At 53.9% G+C, this 17,288-nt stretch overlaps 1 protein-coding gene across 1 annotated transcript; it reads left to right on the forward strand.

The window, feature by feature from the left end:
* The first annotated feature begins 754 nt into the window (after window positions 1–754).
* On the forward strand, window positions 755–17,156 carry LOC138733965 (DDB1- and CUL4-associated factor 11-like). The gene is made up of 13 exons (XM_069881486.1): window positions 755–764; window positions 1,019–1,541; window positions 9,404–9,455; window positions 9,549–9,623; window positions 10,541–10,593; window positions 10,684–10,784; window positions 11,567–11,713; window positions 11,847–11,901; window positions 12,059–12,143; window positions 13,588–13,744; window positions 14,954–15,094; window positions 15,676–15,782; window positions 17,067–17,156. Exons 1-13 carry the CDS (start codon window positions 755–757, stop codon window positions 17,154–17,156), a joined length of 1,596 nt encoding a protein of 531 aa, XP_069737587.1.
* Window positions 17,157–17,288: the final 132 nt, after the last annotated feature.

Consider the following 17,288-nt stretch of genomic DNA (forward strand, 5'->3'; position numbering starts at 1 on the left):
AAAGAACTAAGGGAATTCTCCTTTCACCCTTCCTCAGCGCAGAGGAAGGGGTAGCATAACCATGGAAACCTGGCCCATGCCAGACATTGATGTATGCTCAGTGCTACCCCTTGGGCCAGGGTGCCAGAACAGTCAATCCCTAAAAGTTGCCCCCTTCTCCCCCTTCTCCTTTTTCGCCCCGCTTGCTCCCTTCTCCTTTCAATACACATTTCTATTTTCTCATGTAAAATCCTATTCAAAACCATAACCAAACCCAGTGACACAGCTCCTCCTCCAATTACCCGGCCTTGTTTGAAATCACGGCATGAACTCTGGACCCACAAGGGCGCAGGCACCGGCCCATCTGAGCCACGCAGCCGCTGCAGGAGGGAGCAGAGCAGCCAAGCCCTGGGCCCCTGCCACGTCCCACATTTGAGCTTCATGTGGAAGCAGTTTTCTCCAGGGCATTTATGATCGTGCACGTCTCCAAGACGAGTCAATCCAGCCCGCCAAAAGGAAAATGATTCCCATGAACCAAAAGCTCAGGTGTGGCAGCGTTTAACACACATGAAGTGCTGTCAGCTGAAGTTAAACACCTTTGTTTTCCCCTGCGACTGCCCCACGCAGTAGCTGAAGGTCACACCACCACGGGCTTTCCCTCCCTCACATGGTGCAGGACCTCTGGCAGGTTAAGTTTGAATGGAAAGGGAAGAGGTCGAGGTTAGTGTGCCCGACAGACTGACAAGAGGCTTCCGCACCATTTCAAGTGTCTCCAATGACACCAAGTGAGCAGCAAAAAGGAAGGGCCAAACTGATTTCCCTGCTCTACAACAACGAGCTGCTCAAGAGCGAGGGTCACCAGTGAGGTGCGTGCTTCAGCAGCCACGGCGCAGGGAGTGGCTCCGTATTCCCAGGCTGCGGCAGCGCAGGGGATGCGTGTGACGGGGCACACGGCTATTGTTCAGGATCCCAGACCAGAACTGGTCACCCTACAGCAATTTCCTGATTAAACACTGACCCGCCTTCTCACGCCGGCCAGGCTCAAAAGAAAACGAGCCCGTCCTCTCCCGAGCAAGCTGCCAGGCGTCCCTGCTGCCCACCTCCACACGGAGGTCGCCGTCTTCTTTTTCAGTAGTCTCCGTATCAGACATCGCTCCTAAGGAAACGAAAGGCTGGGGGTTAGGGGAATGTGTGCGAGGCGTGCAGGCAGGAAGCAGAGCTGAGCAGCTCGAGACCAGAATAGAAACAGGAATCGAGCCCGGCATCGAGCGCAGCGCAACGCGCTGCCGGCACAGGCTCCTGCGAGGCTGCATCGGCAGCTCCACGCGGCATCATCTCGAAAGGGATGCTGATCGGAGGCAGAGGGCTCCGCGCAGCCTGGATTGGGCTCAGGAGCTGCGGCACGGGCTGGGGAGTTTCCTCCTGGAGCACCGGGGCGGATTAAGCTCCGTTCAAACCCAGACGAAGGGGCGGGAGGAGAGAAAATTGCCACATGGACAAATAGCTGCGCAACCCAGAGAAGCAGGTTGCAGTGTGAAACACGTCAATGGGGTGGCTGGAAGGTGAGGGTCATTTTGCAAGCGGCAATCCGAGCCCTTCGCCACTGGAGAAATTATTAGTAAAATTAAGAATTAAAACAAACACACACACAGCCTTCCCAAGCAACCAAACAGAAGTGATGGTCAGTATTGCACATACAATGAAAAGCGCTGGCAGAGAAGCCTTGGCCAGGAAGAAAATATTTCCAACTCCCAATATCGGCATAATTTGGGATAAACACCTTCCTATCAGCATAAAACACCATTCACTGATCCTGCTAATCCCAGTGTTCCAGGTCCTGGGCTCCCCAGGGCATTTCTCTGCACATCCCTGGTGATGCCCGGGCACCCAGCGTGCAGCCACCCTGCTCTGAAATGCACACAGCTCTACTCCCTCTCCAGGCAAGCAATAAGACAAGCTCAAAAGGCAAAATGCAAACCAAACAGAAGCATTCCGACATGGAAAAAGGAAATAAAAAATAGTTATAAGGAGCCTGAAGTGACCAGCAAGTTCAACTCGAAAAGGTTCTCTTCCCCTCTCCCAAAACAGATAGCCAGAATGATCAATTCTGAGCTCAAATAATATCAAGAAAGGGTTCCTTTCCTGGGCTGCCCCTCCCTCGGCAGCACTCTCAGCTCTCTGCTGTGTTTCTGCCTGTTGCAGCGATTATTTCCAGGTCAGGGGACGCAGCTGACAGAGCTCAACTTTATTCCACTCCAAGAGCACACAAGCTGAAGTGACCACTTTGGAAGAATGGAGGATCCAAACGGTGCTCCCCCAACAGCCTCCTGAGTACCCAAATTCAGAACCTACCTGGCTTAAGAAAGGAAGAGGCAAGCAAACACAGAAATACCCCTCGCTGCTGGGGATATGCACAGGAGGGCTCCTTCTGCACCAGCCAAACCCTGCAGCCTCACCCTTCTCCCCTCCCCACAAAATCCAGTTTCGTTAAACCCATTTTAGATGGGTTTAGATCCAAGACGAGAACACCTTTGGAAGTTAAACCTGGATCAGGAATTTGGCTGCAGTCGGTTATACCCCTTCCTGCCATTGCCAAGACACTTTAAGGCTTGAAAGCAGAGAGGAACCCAAGTGAAACACAGCTGGAGAAGCAAAAGCGTTTTCCAAAGAGTGCAAAATACCAAGAGTAAAACAATTCCCATTCCACAGCCAGATGAAAAGAAGTTGCCCAGAGAAGGGATGAGGTTTCTCCTTCAGGCCAAAACAAACTAAGGACTTTCTGGAGTGGGAATTCCAAAACTTTCATACAAGCTGCCCCCGTTTGCTTCATTCGCCGCAACAAAAACTCAAAGACAACCTTGCTCTTTCAGGACCCCCCATAACCCTGTCAGCATCCATCCTTCTGGTTTGGCAAGAAATCCCATCCCATGCAGAACCTTTCCCATTGAAACATTGCTGAAAACAACACCTCTTACTAAAGTTTTTTTCCACAGCCCCCACAAGGGAAACTTCAGAGGAATCCCAGAAGATGCAGCAAAAAGCAAACACGATCCAGTATTCGCTGGTATCAAATTGGCTTTGCATTATAAACGGCTTCTGGGGCCAGCCTGGATGTCCTAATGCCACAGCCAGCAACCTCTGCGGTGGGGAAGGTGGATGGAAACAGCCTGGCAGGGCAACCACTGCCTTGATGCTCTGCTCCACATCCCCCTCAAAGACATCAGGAATTCTCACATTCACTTCCTTCCAGGCAGTCCATAAAAGACAAGGAGACTGGGGTAAGATACCAACCTGTCGCCTCTTCCATAACGAGACACAGAATTCCTCCCAACAAGCCTAGAACTCCAGAGAACTTGGACTGGAAATCAGTTCTGTTGCCAAGCCCAAATGGATGTCCTAGCACCCTGTTTGCTTCCCCTCTATCTTCTGCCAGCGCCTTCCACGTCTAAGCAGAAGGCAATTAATAGCTGGAAATATTTGACTCCTACAGACGCAGAATCCAAGCCTCGAAACATAAAGGCACCAAAGAAACCGGATACGACTCACCAGGAAGAATTCTTTGCGAAAGAGAAGAGACTAGGGAATCCCTTGGGAGAAAGATTCTATACTAAGGATTACTGTTCCTCGGTTACAGCCAGACACCAAAGAACACACTTCTCCCATACACAACAGCAATCTCAGTGCAGCTGAGCTGCAATCCTGACAGAGCCTCCCTAGGGAACAGCAAATCCTTCCCTTAGCGCGTTACAGGAGAAGAGCTGCAGCCGGGACACTCACACGGATTCGTTGCTCTTTAAGAGGCACCAGGGAGTTTAAGTTTGCAGCAGCGTTATCCCCAAAAACACAGCAAGGATCATTTTCAGAGAGGGAACAAACGAGGGAGGAAACGTCCCAGCCAGAACAGCCGACAACACAAGCAGAAATGGGAGACCAGACATTTTGCTACTTACAGACAAAGCGTTTGAGAGCTCAGTAATTTGACTCTTCTGCTGTTCAAAGACCGAATATGGGAACATCATCAGGAAAAAGTTGAGTGATTGATACAAAAATCACCACCAGGAAGATACCTGAAGCCACCCACCCAGAACAACCAACGAGAGGTCCCTCAAGCAGATCTTAACAAAAGCAGCAAGAGCAGGACCTGAACAACCAGCCACATCCCCATCCAAATCACCAACTCAAGATGGAAAGAGTCCCCGCTTCGTTGCTTAGAACTCCAACATTAATGTTGCTGTACATTATTCACATGTTAAGGCCAAAGACTCGCAAAGGCACCAGGCACATTAATTTAACGCTTCCTAAGTACCTAAAAAGCAGCAATCTCCTTCCCCTGCTGCAGCTGATCCATGTTTAATTAAAGATGATGGATGGCACAATTCACCCCAATTCCAAGATATCCAACGAGCTATTCCGAGGCTTAGAAAAGGCCTAAGAACACCACAAAAAAAAATTAAAAGCCCACAAATGAACTGTGCTTGTGTAAGTCAGACATAACAGCAGAACAGGGATGAAGGAAGCCTCCTGAGTAGGATAAAACTTTCTAAACCAGACAGTCTGAGCAATATAAGGAAGATAAAAAGAAATTGATAGCACCCTTCCCCACCGCTCTTTTGTTTCTAAGCACCCACAAGCCAAACTTTGTGAAGAGATCGATGTCTGAAACAGAGCTGGCTGACACACACCTCGGTGGTCACCCCTTCCGCGACATCGCCCTCTGATCCATTTCTCCATTTACACACACAGTGTTGGTCTTGTTCTACCAGATCACAGCTGGAGGACAAGGAACGACGAAACACGTGCAAGAATAAGGGGGAGTTTCTGCACAGGGGCTCCTTTTTTTTCCCATTTTTGACTTAGTGTGGAAGAGAAGGCCCAAAAGCACAACGGGGCAGGGTGAGCTAAAGAGCATCTGGCTTCTGTCTTTACGGTCACGGAGATGACCTGAAGGGCTGGAGCACCTCCTGTACAAGGACAGGCTGAGAGCATTGAGGTTGTTCAGCCTGGAGAAGAGAAGGCTCCGGGGAAACCTTAGAGCAGCTTCCAGTACTGAAAGGGGCTCCAGTAAAGCTGGGGAGGGCAGGGATAAAACAAGGGCAAGCAGTTGTAAGCTGAAAACCTGATCTGGTGGGAAGTGTCCTTGCCCATGGCAGGGGGTTGGAACTGGTTGGAACTTTGACAGACTTGCAACCCAAACCATTCCATCATTCTATGATCCTCAAATGCAAATTATTTGGTGATAAAGCCAAGAAAAGAAGATAACTGGAAAGAAAGCCTGTTTGAAACATAAATAAGCTTTACAGCCAAGCTAGTCTAAAAGCTGCACTGATTTTTTTGCAAACCTCTTTAGCGCATTATTAAAAACTGGTGGACATTTCAAACATTTAAACTGGATCAGATTCCCTTACTTCCAGGTTCCTTCACCTTTACAGCGGAGATGGCTCTTTTCTTAAACTGCTTGGGAAAACTTGAAAGGGGCTAAATATATTAAACCACAAGGTATAAAACAAACTCCCACTTGGTACTTAGAAGGAGCCACTTCTGCTAAGCAGAGCAACTAACTCCTACAATCTGAGTCAGAGGGCGCTGATTGGTAGGATTCAGGAAGGCTCCATCAACAATGCTGCTGAACAGGACTTCCCACCGTTCTGAGCTAGAGCAATTGCTTCAATTACTTCAGCAGCTTCGCTTTTCCTACGTTCTTCACCAGAAGATGGGTCACATGGAAGAACTTGTGCAGAGGCAGAGTGGAAAGAAAAGCTATTTAAAAGGATTTTTTTTTTCCCTAGGCCTCAGAACGAATTAAATCTTTGTAATCAGGGTCCAAAAGGAGGAAGAAAAAAAAAAGGAAAAAGAAAGAAAGAAACAACCCACAACTAGTCCCATTAGGTGGTCACAACTAGAATCACTTTGTATTTGGGGTGACAATTTGTAACCACACTCTGAAGGAGTTATTTGAAGGGGCTCACAACAAAGCCATTCTTGCTGCCGTGAGCTAAAATAACTTTGCTATGTACACAGCTCGCTCTCCTCTGCCCAATCCAACTGCAGCTCTGAAACCTCAGCCAGCGCTGAAACACAAAAATAAAAGCTCACTCACTTTCTATGGGTTACTATGAAAGAAAGCAGCAAAATCGGAACTTGACAGCTCAAAACTCATCCTCTGAGGCAGAGGCACAGACTAGCCTGTGCAAATCAATCCAACTTTGAATCCTGCTCTGTTTTCTTGGTGAAGTTTCAAGCCACCCAAGTCCCAAACCTGCTAGGACATCAGGCACCAACCTCACACCCAGCTGTTCACCATACACACAGCAAGCAGATTTAGTACAGAAAAGACAACTTAATTCTCCTTCCGCCAAGGAAGGTTCTACCTGGCGCTGATCTTCCTCACCCTGGGTACTAAGAAACTTGTCTTTTTCAACAATTGTTCCGTTAGATTGGGCCAAAGCAGCTGAAACCAGCAGTTCAAGGATCCAACAACACCGACAGGGAAGCACACGGCCACTCGCTACCCACCGTTGCGACACCGGGCAAGGAACCCGAGTGGGACATAAACAAGATGCCATCACCACAGGTCAGGGCCTATTCCAACAGCAGTCAGGTACTTCAGACACTGCAAACAAAGCTCAGACACCCTCTTAGCTCCAACACGCAGACCAGACCATTCAGGGTTAAACGTTACTCGCAAATCCATTACTTCTGTAAATTACATTTCATCTCCAGTGGGAAGCCAGAAGCTAATGACTTAGTAAAAAGCACAGGCAGCCTCCATCATTCCCATCTCCATGTAGAATACTACCAGTGCTAATTTATCCTGCTGTGCTTCTGATTGCCCTCGCCCCGTTCACTTCTAGATCAGCTCCCCACTCACCGGCAGGCTAGAAGGCCTGGACTGAAGAGTCAAGTTCATATCTTCTTGCCCTTTACTGGAAGCCACTGAGGGAGCAGACGACGCCTGGGACCCAAACGAGTCTTGAGATAACTCCTGAAACAGCAAGAAACACCAAAAAAAACCCCACAAATGGGAATAAAATCAAGGCTCTGCTGGAATCTCTCTGGTATATTCTTGTGTGGTGGAGGAATTTGCCCAAAACAGGAAATAATCACAGAATCACAGAATAAGCAGGTTGGAAGAGACCCACCGGATCATCGAGTCCAACCGTTCCTATCAAACACTAAACCATATCCCTCAGCACCTCATCCACCCATGCCTTAAACACCTCCAGGGAAGGTGACTCAACCAATTCCCTGGGCAGCCTCTGCCACTGCCCAATGACCCTTTCTGTAAAGAATTTTTTCCTAACGTCCAGCCTAAACCTCCCCTGGCGGAGCTTGAGGCCATTCCCTCTTGTCCTGTCCCCTGTCACTTGGGAGAAGAGGCCAGCTCCCTCCTCTCTACAACGTCTTTTCAGGTAGTTGGAGAGAGCAATGAGGTCTCCCCTCAGCCTCCTCTTCTCCAGGCTAAACAACCCCAGCTCTCTCAGCCGCTCCTCATCAGGCCTGTTCTCCAGCCCCCTCACCAGCTTTGTTGCTCTTCTCTGGACTCATTCCAGATCCTCAACATCCTTCTTGTGGGGAGGGGCCCAGAACTGAACACAGGATTCGAGGAGCGGTCTCACCAGTGCCGAGTACAGAGGGAGGATAACCTCCCTGGACCTGCTGGTCACGCCGTTTCTGATCCAAGCCAAGATGCCATTGGCCTTCTTGGCCGCCTGGGCACACTGCTGGCTCATATTCAGTCAGCTGTCAGTCGGCCTGTAGTTTCCTGGATCCTCCCTGCGACCCTTCTTGTAGACGGGCACAACATCAGCCTCCAGTCCAGTGGGACTTCCCCAGTCTTCCAGGACTGTTGGAAGATGATGGAAAGGGGTCTGGCCAGCACATCCGCCAGCTCCTTCAGTACCCTAGGGTGAATCCCGTCCGGCCCCATAGACTTGTGGGTGTCTAGTCGGGCTAGCAAGGCTCTGACCACCTCCTCTTGGATTACGGGAGCCTCATTATGCTCCTCTAGCTCCTGGGTTTGTACACAGACGGAACGACCCTCCTTACAACTAAAGACTGAGGCAAAGAAGGCATTAAGTACCTCAGCCTTTTCCTCATCCCCTGTTACTGTTGTTCCTTCTGTGTCCAATAGGGACTGTATGGTCTCCCTAGTCCTCTTTTTATTATTTATATATTTACAGAAGGATTTTTTGTTATCTTTCACTGACTTGGCCAATCCAATCTCTAGTTGAGCCTTAGCCCTTCTGATTTTTCCCTACACAGTCTCACTTCCCTCCTGTAGTCCACCCAAGAGGCCCATCCCCTCTTCCAGAGCCCATAAACATTTCTCTTCTTCTTGATATCCCTCAAGATCTCTCTGTTCAACCAAGCTGGCTTTCTCCCCTGCCGGCTTTTTTTCCGGACCACGGGGATGGCTTTCTCCTGAGCTGCTAGGACCACCCTTTTGAAGAGCTCCCAGCCCTCCTGGGCTCCCTTGCCCTTGAGTACTGTCTCCCATGAGACTTCACCAACCAGCCTGCTGAAGAGATCAAAGTCTGCCCTCTGGAAATTTAATGCTACCGTCTTGCTAACCACCCTCTGCACTTCACCTAGAACAGAAAATTTTATCATCTCATGGTCGCTTAGTCCTAGGCGTCCACCTACCGCCACATCCCCCACAAGGCCTTCTCTGTTCACCAACAGCAGGTCCAGGAGGGCACCCTCCCTCGTTGGTTCATTCACCAACTGTGCGAGGAAGTTGTCTCCCACGCCCTCCAGGAACCTCCTAGACTGCTTCCTTTCTGCTCTATTGTACACCCAGCAGATATCAGGCAGATTGAAGTCTCCCACCAGAATGAGAGGCATCGATCTAGAGATTGACCGCAGCTGTTTATAGAAGAGCTCATCAGCTGCTTCTCCTTGGTTGGGTGGTCTGTAACAGACTCCCATCACTATGGGTCCCTATAGGCTCTATGGGGTCTCTATGGGGTCTCTATGGGGTCTATGGGGGCTCTATGGGGGCTCTATAGGGTCCCTATGGGTCACTATGGGCTCTATGGGGTCACTATGGGCTTTATGGGGTCTATGGGGTCTCTATGGGCTCTATGGGGTCTCTATGGGTCCCTATGGGCTCTATAGGGTCACTATGGCCTCTATGGGGTCTCTGTGGGGTCTCTATGGGGTCCCTATAGAGTCTATGGGGTCTCTATGGGCTCTATGGGGTCTCTATGAGTCCCTATAGGCTCTATGGGCCCCTATAGAGTCCCTATGGGGTCTCTATGGGTCCCTATTGGGTCTCTGTGGAGTCTCTATGGGGTCCCTATGGGTCTCTATAGCCCCTATAGAGTCCCTATGGGGTCTCTATGGGTCCCTATTGGGTCTCTGTGGGGTCTCTACGGGGTCCCTATGGGTCTCTATAGCCCCTATAGGTCTCTGTTCTCTATAGGTCCCGGTGGATCCCCCGGAGCTGGAAGCCAAGGGGGGAAGGGCCGATCCAGGTGAGGGGGGGTGGGTGGGGTGGGGGGGCTGATGGGGGGCGTGGCCTCTGCAAGCCCCGCCCCCTCTTCTAACCATGTTACTCCCTCCCACAGGCCCCTCCCCCTTCCTGCTGGAGCTGCGGGGGGGCGGGCCCCCACCCCGATCACGTGACCCGGAGGCTGCAACAGGTGGGCGGAGCCTCTATGAGGTCTCTAGGGTCTCTATGGGGTCTCTATGGGGTCTCTATGGGGTCCCTATGGGTCTCTATGGCGCCCTATGGGTCCCTATGGGGTCTCTATGGGTCCCTGTGGGTCCCTATAGGTCTCTATAGGTCTCTATGGGGTCTCTGTGGGTCTCTATGGGGTTTCTATGGGTCTCTATGGGGTCTCTATGGGGCCCCTATGGGTCCCTATGGGACCCTATGGGCTCTATGGGTCCCTATGGGGTCTCTATGGGTACCTATAGGTCTCTATGGGGTCCCTATGGCTCTATGGTGCCCTGTGGGTCTCTATGGGTCTCCGTGGGGTCCCTATAGGTCTCCGTGGGGTCCCTATGGGTCCCTATGGGTCTCTATGGGGTCTCCATGGGGTCTCTATAGGTCCCTATGGGTCTCTATGGGCTCTATGGGTCCCTATGGGTCCCTATGGGGTCTCCATGGGGTCTCCATGGGGTCTCCATGGGGTCTCTATTGGTCCCTATGGGTCTCTATGGGTCTCTATGGGTCTCTATGGGGTCTCTATGGGTCCCTATGGGTCTCTATGGGTCCCTATGGGGTCTCTAGGGGGTCTCTAGGGGGTCTCTGTGTGGGCTCTATGGGGTCTCTATGGGGTCTCTATGGGGTCTCTATGGGTCTCTAGGAGCACTATGGGGCTCCCATTGATCCCTATTGGTCCTTATTGATCCCTATTGGTCCTTATTGATCCCTATTGGTTCCCATTGGTTCCCATTGATTCTATTGGTTCCCATTAGTTTCTATGGGTCCCTATGGGTCTCTATTGATCCCTATTGATTCTATTGGTTCCCATTGGTTTCTATGGGTCCCTATGGGGTCCCTATGGGCCCCTATGGATTCTATGGGTCCCTGGGGGTCTCTCTCTCCCCGCAGCGCGAGTGGGGCCGCAGCTTCTCGGCCGTGGAGCAGAACCGCCTGAGCTCTCGGTGAGGGGATCTCTGGGGCCGGGGGTGGGGGTGGGGGGCGGGTTATTGATCCGTGGGGCAGGGGGTGATCGATCCCCGCCCCCCCCAAAGATTCCTGCCCAACGCCGAGGTGTTCGCGGCCGCCTACCCCCACAAGGCTTTCTGCGGCGTCTTCAACGGCGACAGCTCCCTCTTCGTCTCCGCCTGCCAAGGTACCTGGGGGGCTCCCTTGGTCCCTATTGATCGGTATTGATCGCTATTGGTTCCATTGATCCCATTGGTTTCCGTGGTCCCTATGGGTCCCCATTGGCTTCTATGGGCTCTGTGGGTCCCCATTGGCTTCTATGGGTCTCTATGGGGCACTATGGGGCTCCCATTGATCCCTATTGATCCCTATTGGTTCCATTGATCCCTATTGATTCCTATTGGTCCCATTGATTCCATTGATTCCATTGGTTTCCATTGGTTTCCATGGGCCTCTATGGGTCCCCATTGGTCTCTATGGGCCTCTATGGGTCCCCATTGATCCCTATGGGGCTCTATGGGGTCTCTATAGGTCCCCATTGATCCCTACAGGGTCTCTATAGGTCCCTGTTGGTTCCCTATGGGTCTCTAGTGATCTCTGTGGGTCCCCATTGGCTTCTATGGGGTCCCTATGGGTCCATATTGATCCCTATGGGGTCTCTGTGGGTCCCTATGGGTCCCTATTGATTCCTATGGGTCCCTATTGATTCCTATGAGTCCCCATTGATCCCTATGGGGTCCCCATTGATCCCTATGGCGTTCCCATTGATCCCTATGGCGTTCCCATTGATCTCTATGGGTCCCCATTGATCCCTATGGGTCTCCATTCATCCCTTTGTCTCCCTATTGATCCCTATGACTCCCTATTGATCCTTTTGACTCCCTATTGATCCCTGTGTGTCCCTATGATCCCTGCGGGCCCCTGTGGGTCCCCGCTGACCGCCGGGGGGCTCCCCTGTCCCCCCCCGAGACCACTCCCTGCGTGTGTACGGGGCGGCGGGGCGGGGGCTGCGGCTGCTGCGCTCCACGCAGGGCCGCGACGTGGGCTGGAGCATCCTGGATGTGGCCTTCACCCCCGACGGCCGCCACGGCCTCTACTGCAGCTGGTCCCCCTACGGTCAGCCAGGGGGGCGGGAACAGGGCTCAAGGGGGTCTCCATGGGGGCTCCATGGGGTCTACGGGGTCTCTACGGGGTCCCTATGGGCTCTATGGGTCCCGGGGGGTCCCTATGGGTCTCTCCCCCCGCCCAGTTCACGCATTCAACATCCACGGGGAGGACGAGACCCACATGGCCATGGATCTGCGGTGAGTTATGGGGCAGGACCCCTCTTCTATGGGGCAGAACCCCCTCTATGGGGCAGGACCCCTCTATGGGGCAGGACCCCCTCTACGGGGCCCCATCTCCTCGCTATGGGGCAGGATCTCCTCGCTATGGGGCAGCCCCCCCTGTGTCCCCCCCCAGCCCCCCGGATCGGCGCTTCGCGCTCTTCTCTCTGGCCGTGGGGCCGGGGGGGCAGGAGGTTTGGGGCGGCGCCAACAACGGCTGCGTCTACACAGCTGCGTCTACGTCTACGACCTAGGGGGTCAGCGAAATTGGGAATTGCGGGGAAAATTTGGGGAATTTTGGGGAAAATTTGGCGAATTTGGGGAAAATTTGAGGGAAATCGTGAAATTTAGGGGGAAATTTGGGAATTTTGGGGAAAATTTGGGGAATTTCAGAGACGATTTGGTGAATTTTGGGGGAAATTTGGCAAATTTCAGGGAAAATTTGGCAAACTTGGGTGAAAATTTGGGGAATTTGGGGGAAATTGTGAAATTTTGGGGGAAATGTGGGGAATTAGGGAGAAATTTGGGGAATTAGGGAGAAATTTGGGGAATTTGGGGGGAAGTTTGGGGAAAATTTGGCATATTTTGGGGAAAATTTGGCAAATTTTGGGGAAATTTGGCAAATTTTGGGGAAAAATTTGGGGAATTTGGGGGAAATTGTGAAAATTTGGGGGAAATTGCAAAATTTGGGGGGAACCTTGGGGGAAATTTGGGGGGAAATTGCGAAATTGGGGGGAAATTTGGGGAGTTTTGGGGGGGAAATTGAGGAATTTGGGGGAAATTTGGGGAGTTTGGGATGAAAATGGGAAGTTGGGTGGAAAATGGGGAATTTGGGGGGAAAATGGGGATATTTGAGGGGGAAAATTTGGGAATTTGGGATGAAATTGGGGAAAATTTGGGGGGAAAATGGGGAAATTTTGGGGAGAAAATGGGGAAATTTTGGGGAGAAAATGGGGAAATTTGCGAGGAAAATGGGGATTTGGGGGAGAAAATGGGGAGATTTGGGGAGAAAAATGGGAAATTTGGGGGGAAAATGGGGAAATTTGGGGGGAAAATGGGGAAATTTGGGGGGAAAATGGGGAAATTTGGGGGGAAAATCAGGGAATTGGGGGGAAAATGGGGAATTCGGGGAGAAAACGGTGAATTTTGAAGCAAAATCTGGGAATTCAGGGGGGGAGAAGACGCAAAGAAGGTGGAGGTGGTGGAACTGGGATGGTGGCCAGAAGGTCTGGAGATGCCGGGGGGGGGAACTGGGAGCACTGGGAGGGGGACTGGGAGGTAGTTATGGGGCACTGGGGTGGACTGGGGTGAACTGGGAGCAACTGGGAGCTACTGGGAGGGAGATAGGGAGGAGGAACCCGTGGTGGGATGGTCTTCAGAAGCTTGGGAGATGCTGTAGGAGCTACTGGGAGCACTGGGAGGGGGACTGGGGGTGACTGGGAGGTAGTTACGGGGCGCTGGGGTTAACTGGAGTGAACTGGGAGCAACTGGGAGCTACTGGGAGGGGGAGAGGGAGGAGGAACCCGCGGCGGGATGGTCTTCAGAAGCCTGGGAGATGCTGTAGGAGCTACTGGGAGCACTGGGAGGGGGACTGGGGGTGACTGGGAGGTAGTTATGGGGGACTGGGGTGAACTGGTGTGAACTGGTGCTTACTGGGGGGGTCAGGTGGAGGTGCACGAGGCGGACGTGAACGCGGTGGCGCTGGCAGACGCGGGGGGGCAGCTGGTGCTGAGCAGGGGGGACGACGGGCTGGTGCGGCTCTGGGACCGACGGAGCCTTGGCCACCGCGGCCACCGCCCCGTCTGCCGCCTGGCCGGGCACCGTGGGGGCGTCACCTTCATCCACAGCCCGGTGAGGGGGGGCACTGGGAGGGACTGGGAGGGACTGGGAGGGGATTGGGAGGCACTGGGAGGGGATTGGGGGGCACTGGGATGAACTGGGAGGGGGAAAGGGGGGATTGGGAGGCACTGGGATGAACTGGGAGGGGGAAAGGGGGGACTGGGAGGGACTGGGATGAACTGGGAGAGGGAAAGAGGGGACTGGGATGAACTGGGAGGGGACTGGGAGGCACTGGGAGGGGGAAAGGGGGGACTGGGATGAACTGGGAAAGGACTGGGAGGGGATTGGGGGGGACTGGGATGAACTGGGAGGGGGAATGGGGGCACTGGGAGGGACTGGGATGAACTGGGAGGGGATTGGGAGGCACTGGGAGGGGATTGGGAAGAACTGGGAGGGACTGGGATGAACTAGGATGGGGAAAGAGGGGACTGGGAGGCACTGGGAGGGGATTGGGAGGCACTGGGAGGGGGAAAGGGTGGACTGGGGGGGAATGAGGGGGAATGAGGGGGACTGGGATGAACTGGGAGGGGGAATGGGGGGGACTGGGAGGCACTGGGAAGGGACTGGGAGGCACTGGGAAGGGACTGGGAGGCACTGGGATGGAATGGGAGGGGAAAGGGGGGATTGGGAGGCACTGGGAGGGGGAAAGGAGTCACTGGGGAGGGGAAAGGGGGAACTGGGATGAACTGGGAGGGGGAAAGGAGGGACTGGGATTCACCCCTATTTACCCCGATGACACCTTAATTACCCCCATAACCTCTGAATTCGCCCTTAATCCGCTGTTAATTACCCTTAATGACTCCCCTAATCCCTTAATGAGTCTCCTAACCCCTTAATTACCCCAATAACCTCTCAATTTCCCAGTAATTAGCCCTTCATTAAACCTTCACTACCCCTTTCCCCCCCAATTACCCCCATAACCTCTCAATTTGCCCTTAATCACCCCTAATTACCCCATATCCCGCCTCTATCCCCCTATTTACCCCTTTAATTACCTCAACAACCGCCCCATTCCCCTTTAATTACCTTTAATTACCTTTAATTAACGCCCCCTCTCCTCACGCTCCATTTCCCGCCTCGCCTTTCCCGCCCTTTTTGTTGCCATGGCGGCCGCGCGCGGTGGGGAAGGGGGGGGCGCGCGCGCGTGCGTGGCCACGCCCCCCTTTTTTTACGTGATGACGTCACCCCCCAGCGGCGGCGGCGCTGCTTCCGGGGGACCCGTCGCTGCAGACGTTCCGGGGTCACGTGGTGCTGCGCACGCTGCTGCGCTGCCGCCTGGCGCCCGCCGGGGGGCGCGCGCTGGGGGCGGGGTGCGCCTCGGGAGGCGTCATCGGTGAGCGACGCGGGGGGTTTGACGTCATCGGGGAGCGACGGGGACGGGAAGGGGAAAGCGTGGGAAAAGGGGCTGAGGGGGGATCTATGGGGCAGAGGGAGGGGTCTGTGGGGCAGAGGGAGGAATCTATGGGTCAGAGAGGGGTCTATGGGGCAGAGGGAGGGGTCTGTGGGGCAGAGAGAGGGGTCTGTGGGGCAGAGGGAGTGGTCTGTGGGGCAGTGGGGCAGAGGGAGGGATCTATGGGGCAGAGAGAGGGGTCTATGGGGCAGAGAGAGGGATCTATGGGGCAGGGAGGGGTCTATGGGGCAGGGAGGGGTCTACGGGGCAGAGAGAGGGATCTGTGGGGCAGAGAGAGGGGTCTATGGGTCACAGATTGGATCTATGGGTCAGAGAGGGGTCTGTGGGGCAGAGGGAGGGATCTATGGGGCAGAAGAGGGATCTGTGGGGCAGAGGGAGGGATCTATGGGGCAGAAGAGGGGTCTATGGGTCCGGGTGGGTCTCTATGGGTCCGGGGGGTGGATCTATAGGGCAGAGGGCACCCCCTGACCCCCTCGTTCCCTCCCCGGCCCCCCCCCCCGCAGTGTACGACGTGCTGACGGGGCGGGTGCTGCGGCGGCTCAGCCGGCACCGCGGCTGCGTGCGCGACGTCTGCTGGGGACCCCAGCCCTGGCGCCTCGCCAGCGCCTCGGTGCGCACCTGGGGGGGCGCCATGGGGCAGCTATGGGGCAGCCAGGGGGCCCCGTCAGCTTCCGGTGCTTTCCGTTGGGTTCTATAGGTCCCCATTGGGTTCTATAGGTCCCCATTGGGTTGTATTGGGTCCCCATTGGGTTCTATGGGTCTTTATTGGGTCCCCATTGGGTTCTATAGGGTTCTATGGGTCCCCGTTGGGTTCTATGGGGTTCCTATTGGGGTCTCTATGGGGTCCCCATTGGGTTCTATGGGTCCCCATTGAGTCCCCATTGGGTTCTATGGGTTCCCCATTAGGTTCTATTGGTTCTTATTGGGTTCTATGGGTCCCCATTGGTTTCTATTGGGTCCCCATTGGTTTCTATTGGGTCCCCATTGGCTTCTATGGGTCCCCATTGGTTTCTATGGGGTCCCCATTGGTTTCTATGGGGTCCCCATTGGTTTCTATGGGTCCCCATTGGGTTCTATAGGGTCCCCATTGGGTTCTATAGGGTCCCCATTGGTTTCTGTGGGTCCCCATTGGGTTCTATAGTGTTCTATGGGTCCCCGTTGGGTTCTATGGGGTTCCTATTGGGGTCTCTATGGGGTCCCCATTAGGTTCTATTGGTTCTTATTGGGTTCTATGGGTCCCCATTGGTTTCTGTTGGGTCCCCATTGGTTTCTGTTGGGTCCCCATTGGTTTCTATTGGGTCCCCATTGGCTTCTATGGGTCCCCATTGGCTTCTATGGGTCCCCATTGGGTTCTATAGGGTCCCCATTGGGCTCTATAGGGTCCCCATTGGTTTCTGTGGGTCCCCATTGGGTTCTATGGGGTCCCCATTGGGCTCTATAGGGTCCCCATTGGGTTCTGTGGGTCCCCATTGTGCTCTATAGTGTCCTCATTGGGCTCTATAGGGTCCCCATTGGGGTCTCTATGGGTCCCCATTGGGTTCTATGGGTCCCTATTGGGGTCCCCATTGGGTTCTGTGGGGTCCCCATTGGGTTCTATGGGGGCCCCATTGGGTTCTATGGGTCCCTATTGGGGTCGCCATTGGGTTCTATGGGGGCCCCATTGGGTTCTATGGGGGCCCCATTGGGTTATATTGGGTCCCCATTGGTTTCTATGGGTCCCTATTGGGGTCCCCATTGGGTTCTATGGGTCCCTATTGAGTTCTATGGGTCCCCATTGGGTTCTATTGGGTTCTATGGGTCCCTATGGGGCAGGGGGAGGATCTATGGGGCAGGGGGAGGATCTATGGGGCAGGGCTGGGATGTGTGGGGCAGGCCCTCTGGCTCTGCCCCACAGTGGGACGGCACCGTGCGCCTCTGGGGCTACCGCAGCCCCCAAGCAGAAGAGGACGAGGAGGAGGAGGAGGAGGAAGGCGTCCCCCAATAAAGGCCTCTGCCCCACAAGTGGCGCCCGGGCTCTTAATTGGGGGGCAGACGGCGGCCTGCGAGCCCCCTGCCCCATAGATCCCCCCTCTCTGCCCCATAGATCCCTCCCTCTGCCCCATAGATCCCTCCCCAG

The sequence above is a fragment of the Phaenicophaeus curvirostris genome, unplaced genomic scaffold, assembly GCF_032191515.1.
Source record: "Phaenicophaeus curvirostris isolate KB17595 unplaced genomic scaffold, BPBGC_Pcur_1.0 scaffold_50, whole genome shotgun sequence".
Classification (NCBI taxonomy): domain Eukaryota; kingdom Metazoa; phylum Chordata; class Aves; order Cuculiformes; family Cuculidae; genus Phaenicophaeus; species Phaenicophaeus curvirostris.

Bases quoted from the DNA above. Each gene is read 5' to 3' on its own strand.
- LOC138733965 (XM_069881486.1), top strand. The intron at 11,902-12,058 runs GTGAGTTATGGG...GTCCCCCCCCAG, and splicing joins CACATGGCCATGGATCTGCG to CCCCCCGGATCGGCGCTTCG. The intron at 15,095-15,675 runs GTGAGCGACGCG...CCCCCCCCGCAG, and splicing joins CGCCTCGGGAGGCGTCATCG to TGTACGACGTGCTGACGGGG.